General features: G+C 47.0%; 1 protein-coding gene across 2 annotated transcripts; it reads right to left on the reverse strand.

Annotated features, from left to right (window-relative positions):
- Positions 1 to 1632: 1632 nt before the first annotated feature.
- Positions 1633 to 10878, reverse strand: PSMD4 (proteasome 26S subunit ubiquitin receptor, non-ATPase 4). Of its 2 annotated transcripts, none has more exons than XM_040461236.1 (10): positions 10783 to 10878; positions 5708 to 5848; positions 4632 to 4746; positions 4140 to 4226; positions 3842 to 3910; positions 3456 to 3671; positions 2954 to 3062; positions 2654 to 2785; positions 2501 to 2568; positions 1633 to 1923 (listed from the first exon to the last, which is right to left on the reverse strand). In XM_040461236.1, the coding sequence occupies exons 1-10, from the start codon at positions 10806 to 10808 to the stop codon at positions 1753 to 1755; spliced, it is 1134 nt and encodes a 377-aa protein (XP_040317170.1). In that variant the 5' UTR covers positions 10809 to 10878; the 3' UTR covers positions 1633 to 1752. The 2 variants fall into 2 exon arrangements, with proteins under 2 accessions (XP_040317170.1, XP_040317169.1); XM_040461235.1 differs by lacking the exon at positions 10783 to 10878 and adding an exon at positions 8826 to 8866.
- Between the last annotated feature and the right edge of the window lie 404 nt (positions 10879 to 11282).

Genomic DNA, 11282 nt, shown 5'->3' on the forward strand with positions numbered 1-11282 from the left:
ATGACCTGAGCCAAAGTCAGACACTTAACCGACTGAGCCACCCAGGTGCCCGTTTGTTCCTTTTTTTTAGATCCACATCTAAGCGAAATCATATTTGTCTTGCTCTGTCTTACTTAGCATTATACCTTCTAGGTCTGTCCCTGTTGTAAATGGCACGGCCTTTTTTATGGCTGATATTCCAGTGTGTGTGTGTGTGCGCGCGCGCGCGCGTGTGTATCTCACATACATATCTCACATCCTTATCCATTCATCCACTGATTGCGTTGCTTCTGTATCTTGGCTATTATAAATAATATTGCAATAAACAGAGAGGTGCATGTGTCTTTTCAAGTATTTCTGTGTTCTTTGGATAAATACCCAGAAGTTGAATTAGTGTATTATATGGTATTTCTGATTTTTTGAGGAACCTCCAAACTGTTTTCACCAATTTCCACTCCCACCAGAGTGTACTAGGGTTCCCTTTTCTTCACATCCTTGTCAACACTATTCTTATCTTCTTGATACAAGCCATTCTGACTTGTAAATTGAGATCTCATTGTGGTTTTGATTTGCATTTCCCTGACGATTGGTGAGGTTGAGCATCTTTTCAGGTATCGGCCATTTATAGATCTCCTTTGGAAAAAGGTCTATTCACGTCGTCTTCCCATCTTTTAGTCGGATTGTTGGTATTTTGTTTTTTGGTTTTTTTGGATGTTGAGCTGTAGAAGTTCTTTTTATTTACTTTAATTTTTTAAAGTTTGGGAGAGAGAGAGAATGCAAGTGGGGGGGAGGGCAGAGAGAGAGAGAGAGAGAGAGAGAGAGAGAGAGAGACAAAGAATTCCAAGTAGATTCCACACTGTCAGCACAGAGCCGATGTGGGCTTGAACTCATGAACCACAAGATCATGACCTACGCCAAAGTCAGGAGCTTAGCAGACTGAACCACCCGGGTGCCCCGAACTGTAGTTCTTTATATATTTTGAATAGTAACCCCTTTTCAGATATATATTTGCAAATATCCTTCCATTTAGTAAGCTGCTTTGGGATTATGTGAATTTTGCATTCTATTCCATACCCTATGAGAAAACCATCCTCTAAATGTGGTGCACCAAGAAGATGAACAGGTTTATCTTGTGGCTTCACAGGCCTCACCTTGTCAAAGTCAGGTCTCAAGGATCCCTGGTCTTCAGTGTTTTCACTGCTGACCACTTTCCCATCTCCTCCACTCACCCAGCCAGTCTCTGAGCTACTCAGTCCTTCCCAAGTGCCTCTGTGTCATCAGCACATACGGTTCCTGCTGACTGGAAACATCCCCATCTCTCCCCTGTTGGCTGATGGACATTTCGCCCTGATGAACACGGAGGACTCAGGTGTTACCTCCAGGAGCCTTCCCAGAGACTGTGAGGGTTTGGCCCTTTCTCCCATTCTCACAGCGCGTTCGTAGCCCTCTTTGGGCACTTTCCGAAGTGTGTAAACACACATTTCCAGGCCGGCCCTGCTCCAGACTCGAGTCTCCAAAGGCCAATACTGTTTTATTTTTAATTAATTAATTAATTAGAGACCAGGTACTGAGGACTCAGTAGGGGACACTCCCCTTCGTACCAGGCACTCCTCCCCTCTCTCACACTTACAGCTACTATTACTGGAGGCAAAAGGAAACAAAAGTTGCCAAGCTTTATTGAGGCGGCAGTGGTTACAGGTAACATATCTAAGCCTACACCCCGTCCCACCCTGTGCGGCCCCTGAGGAGGCTCAGCCACCCTTGCCCCCAGTCTCATTTCTTGTCCTCCTCCTTCTTGTCTTTCTTGCCATCCTTGTTGGCCTGGGAGGCGAGGGACCCCATGGCATTTCGAATAGCTTCATTGTTGGGATCCACTCCTGGCAGGTTCTCCAGGACACTCTGAAGGAACTCGGGGTCCTGCATCACATCATAATCCTCCTCCTCCTGAAAAAGGGCAGGGTGGGCTTGGGGCAGGGGCAGGGGCTGGGCCATCTGGGGAGCACACGGCTGCCTGAGCCTCTCTCTCCACCTGACTGGGCGCGGGGACACCTCTGGCCAAGAGTAGGAAGGACAATTGAGGAAAATATCCAGTGCCTATATGCGGTACAAACTCACACATTGAGTACTGGCCAGAGAAACTGGAACTCAGCTTCCTGAGCATACAGCATAAAATTACATGCCATCACGTTCAGATTTCTTGCTCTCAGATACCCATTCTTTTTTTCCGCCTTTCACCCTGGTGGGAAGACAATATCCTACACACCCGTCCAGACTGCTCCCACCAAAAAGGACGGACAATTACAGAACATGAGGACACTTACTCAACCTTGACTGTGAGCGTCCTATTGCCTTAGCAAAGTTTACCAACAAGAAACGTATATACTTCTGTTTCTTTCCCTGTGCTCCTCAAAAAGCTCAGCTGTGAAACCCGAAGAGTGGTTTCAGGCCTGGAGGGTTTGAGGACATGAACACCAGGGGACTTTAAGCATGATGGAGATGGGGAGTCACTGCTGGCCCTCACCTTGGCAGGCTCAGATGTGTCCATGGCTGAACTGGCATCAATGTCGGCTGATTCTGCCTGGCCAAACTCTGAAGAAAAGAGGTCAGTGTGTTGAGCTCCATTTCTGGACCCAACCTCTCCGCCTGAGCACTGAGCCCCGGGGCCCTGACTCACCTGCACCCTGTAGGGACATCTGCATGGCGTAGGCAATCTGCTCTTCCTCGGTCATACTGCTCAGGTCGGGGAGCCCGGTGCGGCCAAACTCCTGCTGGCTGATGGTCATCTTCAGCAGGGCATCATCCGAGTCTGGAAAAAGAAAGAGAGTGGTAGAGTAGAACCGGTGCCAGGGTCCACACAGACCCACCCCCAAAGCGTTCCCCCAGCCCATATACTCCCGGGGCTGCTGGGCCTCCCCACTCCTTCTCCTGCACCTCCATCCCGGGCCACTGGGCACCCTTCAGCCCTATCCCTCACCTTCGGCCCCGGCTGTAGCAATCCCGGCCTCAGCAGCAGAGGCTGCAGCTGCCCGCCGGGCCTCCTCCTCCTGCCGCTGCCGCTGCTCTTCCATAGAGACACGGAGGGCCTGGCAAAGGGCAGGGCAAGGTCAGTCATTCTGCCCGCCCTCCCCGCGGGCACTGGGCGAGTCCCCTGAGGGGTGGGAAAGGAACACAAAGGGGCAGCTTCTGGTTTATGTACATGGTGAAGAAGCTGGGAGGTAAGAGATGATATAGGGGAAAAGGGAGGACTTGGAAGAAGCCTGGGCTTTAATTACAAGTGAACAAGAGCACTGACACTGGTGCCCCCGGAGATCACACAGATTTAAGGGGAAGAGGGATCCGAAGGGAGTATGGGAAAATGAGCAAGGGTGCTAGGGACTGCCTAGCCCTAGAGAAGCTAGCTATGTGGCGTGTGGGTGTGTGAGTAAGGAGGACAAAGAAGGACCCCTGGGCTCTACGTGAGGTCAATGTTTGCTCACCAGGGCCAGCTCAGGATCAGCACTGGGATCCACTCCAAATTCAAAGTCACTGGCACCAAGTCCCAGCATGGCACCACCTTCACCAGCCAGAATCGGAGAACTGATGAGGGCATCGGCCAAGCTGGGCCCGGGGGGCACTGTCACCAGATGAGAACCGGTACCATCTTTGCCATTCAGTGTGTTTACAAACGCTGTCAGCTTTTCTGTGTTCACTTCCTGAGGGAGGGAAGGACACAGCAGGCTCTCCTTCCCGCCCTACTCCCCGTCTTCTGCCACTTCAGCTTTTGTTTGTAGCTACTCTCTCACAGTGCAGGCACTCCTCTGGGGAAGGACTGTTCTGTTTACAGCCAAATCAAGTCCACGCCCCCCAACCTGGCCTTACTCACCTCTTCCCCAAAGTTGATAATGTCAACATTCACTTTTTCCTTCTTGAGACGTTTAGCCAGCTTCACCAGCTAGGAAGAGGGAAGAGAAATGAGGAAATCTGTTCCATACCATGAGGGGAAATGACACACCTCACAAAAGCATACGGAAACTGGTTAACCTCCCCAAGGCCCCCCAACAGAAACACTGAATTCTGTAGATCCACCTTTCCCCGAAGTGATGAACCCAATGACTCTGCCAGGCTCCCTTAAGGCCTGAGAGACCCCATTCCCAAATGTCCCAGCTGTCACCTGGACTCACATCCTTCTCATTGTCCTCCACGGGACTTCCCACAAAGGCAATGATGCGCATCTTGTGATTCTTGCCCTGTCGGTGCTTCAGAGCCAGCTTGTAAAGAGAGAGGAAGTTCTCACAGTCAGCCAGAGGCATCACCTAGCTCACTCCCTGTCACTCTGCATTTTTTATGGTTCTTATGGTTTCTACATTCCTCAAGTCCACCATCCTGCTCACACACATTAGACACAGAAGGGTCTAATCCCTCCTTCACCCTTCCTCCTTGCTGTGCCTCTGTGTGGACAAGGAAGAGGGGTGAGTCTTAATTCCAGGGGTCTTTTCCCTCACTGTCATCACTGGTCCTGGAATTCTTCCCACCATATCTTTTCTACTCATTTCTGAGTCCTTTCTATTCCCCTGCTCTGGTTCTGGCTCAAGACTCCAGGGGAGAAATGAATAACGTTGGGGGCAGAACTTCAGAACACGGAGAAACAATCAAAGGGATCCAGTAGGACTCACGTGGGCCACGCGGATGCCAGTGCAGAAGGTGATCTTGCCCTTGGGTTGGACAGTGTGAAGCTTGGAAAGGATGCGGCCGGTGTCAGGGGTGAGTGTGGTCAGCACTTCACAGTCACTGGGATGTAGGGAAACGGTTTCTGTGACTTCAGGTCAGGACAAGTGCCTCAAAAACTGTATTTGACTCTTCTTTTCTTTTTTTAAGTAAGTTCTACGCCCAATGTGGATCAAGAGTCACATGCTCTACCGACTGAGCCAGCCAGGTGAACCTGACTTGTCTTCTCTTTAAAGACCTTTATAATAACTGTAATCTCTACTTTTCTTAATCGAACGCCCAGTGTTTAGAGAGTAGACCTTAAAAGTTCTCATCACAAGCAAAGAAAAATTTGTGAGATATGGGTGTTAACTAAACTTAGCGTGGTGATCATTTTCACAATATATACATATATCAAATCATTATGTTGTATACCTTAAACTTATGCCATGTTATACGTCAATCGTATCTCCATAAAACTGGAAATAGTATTCAGTAGATATGAGCGCAGGAAATAAGTAGTTGATTTTGCAAACTTGCCCTCTTCCTCCCAATTTCCCTTGAATTCCTGTTATGCTGCCTTCTGGGGGTAACATGACAATCCCTCTACCATAGCTCGATGCTATTGACTATGTCTCCCACCTGCTCCATCTCTAGACCCACTGGCCAGCTGACAACACGCATACTGGGATGGGAGGCTACTCATCCGAGGGTTATCAGTCCTTAGACCACTTCTAGGGTAAGAGGACATGTGATAAATGCCCTGGGGACCCTTATCCCAAATCACTTTTCATTGAATTTAAAATATATTGTGAACTCTCACCCCAGAAGATCTAGTTTCATAATTGTATTAAATTCAGATTAATATTAAACTCAAGTTACGATCTATATTTCCACCAAATAGTGAAGAAACTAGTCTAGAAGGTGGATAGGCAAACATAACTTCACAGAACCTACGAAAGGGTGGCAACCTGAATACCACAGTGGGTCACATGTGGGAAGCCACCCACCCACCTACCAAGCCCCCCTCCTCTGCCCCATGTACTTGGCCAGTGTGATGAGGCCCACGTTGTTCTCAGGGTTGCTGCGGGTCTTGGAGTGACACACTATGTTGACAGCGTCCTGCTGGGCCTGCAGCCGGGTGGGTAAGAAGTCCCCATTCCGCATATATTCACTGTTGTCCACGCTGTCAGATTAGGAGAGAAGGAAGGGAAAGAAGACATATTGTAGGATCTCTCTAGTTCTAGGGACCCCTACCTCCCTGCAACACTTTTCCTTTGAGGGACATTGTAATGTACAGCAGTGCATTTATATGTGTGTGTGTGTATGTATATATATATATATATACACATATATATATATACATATATATATATACATATATATATATATACACACACATATATATATACATACACACACACACACACACACACACACACACACACACACACACACACAGACTTCCAAGCATTACACCAGACTTAGAGACTCAAAATGAGAGAAGGGGGAAACAAAATTTAAATCTTCACTCCACAAGTGACTCTGATAAGCACCAAACATTGAGATCCACTCATGTACCACAACCACCTTCTCATAAGACTCATGTAAGTGTTATTAAACACTGTCATGGATGTATATTCTAAATTTGCCTTTAAAATGTGAGCATTCCAGGGGCGCCTGGGTGGCTCAGTCGGTTAAGCGTCCGACTTCAGCTCAGGTCACGATCTCGCGGTCCGTGAGTTCGAGCCCCGCGTCAGGCTCTGGGCTGATGGCTCAGAGCCTGGAGCCTGCTTCCGATTCTGTGTCTCCCTCTCTCTCTGCCCCTCCCCCGTTCATGCTCTGTCTCTCTCTGTCTCAAAAATAAATAAACGTTAAAATGTGAGCATTCCAAAAGTAGAAAATATTTATAAAATAATACATGATTGGCAGCACTGAGTGCAGGAAAACACAACGCAATCATTTGGTTAAATGTTCAACAGCTTTGACAGCTGGACTAAACTGCAAAAATGAGATTTCATGGATTTGGAGTCTCACTTCTTTTATCCTTGCAGTTTTTCCCAATCTAAGGGACCCAGATAATATGAAATATAAGCTCCAGCTTCCCAGAGACCATAAGAAGGCAAGTAAATGAAGCCGTTACACAAGCCCTGAGCGGGATCAATTCCTGATGACTCGAGATCCTCTAGAACTCTGTCAATGATTCCATCTGTGCTGAAGGGAGGAAGGAGTGGCCTCTTAGATGAGACACTTCATTTCCCCTGGCTAACAAAATATGGTCCGGGCGGCAATCTTTTTCTTTAGTATCCTCTGGCAATAAATATAAACCAAACATGATGAAGAGAGGTAATTAAGAAACTACCCTAAGAAACACAAATGGGAGTAAAGAACAGTGTTCAGGTTCAGGTTCAAATCCCCAATCTGTTATTTATTAATACTATGATCCTGAGGAAGTTACTTAATTTCTCTAAGGTCTAGTTACTTCACCTGTAAAATGAATTTTTACCTGTACAGGATTGCTATGATGATGAAATTCATAGAAAGTACTTAGCACAGGGCCTAACAATAAGCATGAAACACAGACTAGTTTTCATAGTGGAAACTCCATCTATGTAAAGGAGATCAAGGGCTGACTCGACTGACCATGCATTATATTCTTTTTTCCCTGATACACTGTTTCTGATTATTCTCCCAGCAGGGAAGTAACAGTCTCTCTAGCTTCAAATACAGCAGTGAGTCCAAATATAAAAAACAATGGAGGCATTGAGGACCATCCAACTGGACAGCTACTAAGTATAAGGACTCTGGGCAACAGGGCAAGAGCAGATGGCTAAGGGCTGGAAGAAAGGCCTCATGCAAGCAAGGGGACTTGAGCAGTAGGGAGAACAGACAGTGGAGAATGCGGCAGCAGGGCTCCCACTTTGACAGGCATCAGAACACAGGGAGGGTGATGGTAGTATGGTGGGATTAAAAACACAGATGCCTTGGGGGTGGGGGAAACACAGATGCCTGAACACCTACGTATGCATCCCTAGAAAAGTGTATGCATACTGTTTAGTTTTTCTAGTTTTAATCTCTATATGAATCGAATAATGTATCTATTTCTTGACTACTTTTGCTCAAAGGTATGTAATTTTTCCCAACAAAAACCCAACTCAAAATAAGGGCTTAGGGGCACCTGGGTGGCTCAGTTGGTTGAGCATCCAACTTCAGCTCAGGTCATGATCTCTCCACTTCTGAGTTCGAGCCCCACGTCAGGCTCTGTGCTGACAGCTCAGAGCCTGGAGCCTGCTTCTGATTCTGTGTCTCCCTCTCTCTCTGCCCCTCCCCCGCACATGCTCTGTCTCTCTCAAAAATAAAAACATTAAAAAAAAATTTTTAAATAAGGACTTATGATATTATCCACTTATTCCATAAAGTCTTCATTTAAAAAAGAATACAGATCCCTGGACTTCCCTGGCTGGGAGTCTGACTCAGCACATGGAGAGCGGAGTCAAATACTTGCAATTTTTAATAAATTCCTCCAAAGAATTTTCATGCACAGCAGACTATAAGGCTCTACAGAAAAAGAGGAGTGGCTCTCATCATTATTCTATGACTGGACTGCTACAATTGGCCACCAATATGTCTCTCTGGACCTAATCTTTCCTCCTATACATCAAGCCAGGCCAATATCTTTTTAATGTTTATTTACTTTTGAGAGAGAGAGAGTGTGAGCACGCACAGGGGAGGGGCAGAGACAGAGGGAGACACAGAATCTAAAGCAGGCTCCAGGCTCTGGGCTGTCAGAAAAGAGCCCGATGCAGGGCTTAAACCCACAAACTGCAAGATCATGAGCCAGGCCAATATTCTTTTTTTTTTTTTTTTTTTTTTTTTTTTTAATGTTTACTTATTATTTTGAGAGACAGAGTGCAAACAGGGGAGGGGCAGAAAGAGAGGGAGACACAGACTCCAAAGCAGGCTCCAGAATCTGAGCTGTTAACACAGAGCCCAACATGGGGCTCAAACTCACAGACCGCAAGATCATGACCTGAGCCGAAGTTGGACACTTAACTGACTGAGCCACCCAGGCATATCCCATGCAATATTCTTAAACGCCGTTTTGTATACGGCTTGGCCTCCCCATGGCGTGAACTCTTTCAGAAGTCCTCTGTGGAAGGTACCAGACAGAGGTTGACCTCCTGAGCCTGACATCCATCTACCTCTGAAAAAAGAAAGAAAGAAACTACCTTACACCAACAACCTTATAATCAAGTCACACTAGCCTATTTCCTAATTCCTAACCACACCTTGGGCATTTACACTTCAGCAGCTTGGTTTCTGCCCTTCCCCCTGTCTGTCTGTCTTTCCTCAACATTTGTCAAAATCCCTTCAAGGCCCCTCTTAAATTCCCTCTTGAGGACTCCTCAAGTACATTGAACCCAACAGATGTACAGCGCTGTACAGTTTACAGAGCACCGTCACAAACATTTTACCCACCTGTGCTATAAGGCAAGTGGAGGTCACTACTCTCCCCAGTGAGAGATTTACTACATTCTCAAGAACATAGAGCTGTTAAGTACCAAAACCACAGGATTTCGTATTCCAAATCCTGTCTTTTTTCTACTCTAACATGCTCTCTCCCAGAAGTTGCCAGATTTAGCAAATAAATAAATAGGACTCCACTCCCAGTTAAATTTGAACTATACATAATTAACAAATAACTTCCGGGGTACCTGGGTGGCTCGGTTAAGCTTCCGACTTTGGCTCGGGTCATGATCTCACGGTCCATGAGTTCGAGCCCCACTTTGGGCTCTGTGTTGACAGCTCAGAGCCTGGGACATGCTTGGGATTCTGTGTCTCCCTCTCTCTCTTCCCCTCCCCACCCCATCTCTAAAAAATGTTAAAAATTTTTTTAATTTTTATTTTATTTTTAATTTTTAAAAATGTTTATTTGTTTCTGAGACAGAGAGAGACAAAGCGTGAGTGGGGGAGGGGCAGAGAGAGAGGGAGACGCAGAATCCAAAGCTGGATCCAGGCTCTGAGCAGTCAGCACAGAGCCCAACACGAGGCTCAGGCTCAAAATCACAGACCGCGAGATCATGACTTGAGCCGAAGTCAGACGCTCAACCGACTGAGCCACCCAGGCAACCCCCCAGCAAAAAAAATTTTTAAGTAACTTTTTAGTATAAATGTGTCCCATGCAATATTTCGGACATTCCTATGGCCATTTTTTATATTAAAAACTATTGTTTATATGAACTATTCAAATTTAGCTGTGTATCCTATATTTTATCTGGCAATGCTATTCCCCGCCCACCAAAAGAAAACTCAGGTGGTTCTTCCATCCAACTGGCGATTTGTGTTTGTGTACTATTTTGTATTATATTTTACTCTCATACTTCGAAGAAATTGTTGAAACCTCGCAAAAGTTTGTGTCCTCATCTTCTACTCCAACTTATAATAAAATACTCAGCCCAAGTCTGAGACTGATTAAGAGATCTAGCTCACCAGATAAGGGCTTTAATGTCAGAAAGCCTGGGGTTTAAATCTTGGCTCAGGCGTCATTTAAAATTGCTGAGACTCGGTATCTCCATCTGTAAAATGGACAGATATTTACCTAGGAGTGTTGTGAGGTGTAAGTGAGACAACGTTAATTCACGCCTGACACAGAGAAAGCAATTTATAAATAATACCTTTCGAGATGATACAGGGAAAGGTAATGGAGACAGAGATGAGCACCCGGGGCTGGGAAAGAATTTACAATTTCCCTTCCTAATACCCATTATTTTGAGAAGCGGAGGGCAAACTACACGATGAATCTGAGAAGCAGGACTCTGGCTACAGACAGCAGAGTTGGGGATAGTCTAGAGAAGATGACGCTAGACTAGAGCAAGGCAGCAGGGATCGGCTGGTCAATGACAGTCCGACAGCTGAGGGATACTGGGGGTGCTCCGGGCCCATCCACCTCTCCCGGGCCCTGGGATGACTCAGGAAGTCGATGGAGCTCCTTCCTTCCTGGCCCTGGGCCGCATCTCGCCGACTGGTCCCCCACCCCCAGCCCAGCCCACCCGGCCTCCGCGCGACATGCGTCCCCCACCCCATCCCGCCCCATCACGGGGCCCCGAGGCAGCTCCTCACCAGACCATAGTGCTTTCCAACACCATCTTGCCACCTTCCTCCCTCCCGGACGGGTTCTCCTAGACTGACAAACAACAACTTCTCCGATTGGTCCAATGCTCACCACCAATCATAAGGCCCCGCTCGGCGAGGGGCATTCGCCTCCAGCCTCCGCGTTGCATTTTGGGAATTGTAGGCGCAGCCAAAATGGAATGCATGAGGGACGTAGGACGTAGGTAACACGCAAGAGAGCCCTTCTTTGCTTTCCGTGTCTTGCAGGTTCTGTGGTTGAGTTCTCTGCTGGCTGATCTACGAGAAGCGGGGAAGGATCCTTTGAAATTACTGCGGCTGTGTCTGCCAGCATCGTTTTTAAGAAAGTGGCCAATGACGTTCTAGCTCCGTCAGTTCCCCATAGCGCTTTGTGCACTCAACCACCAAGCCCTTAGCCTCCTGAATTGAATGTGTATCTCTTTCTCCCATTTAATTAAGGGCAGGAAAAGTGTCTTAATCTTTGCAGTCCC

This window comes from Herpailurus yagouaroundi, unplaced genomic scaffold (genome assembly GCF_014898765.1).
Source record: "Herpailurus yagouaroundi ecotype Mexico unplaced genomic scaffold, PumYag 254, whole genome shotgun sequence".
Lineage (NCBI taxonomy): Eukaryota > Metazoa > Chordata > Mammalia > Carnivora > Felidae > Herpailurus > Herpailurus yagouaroundi.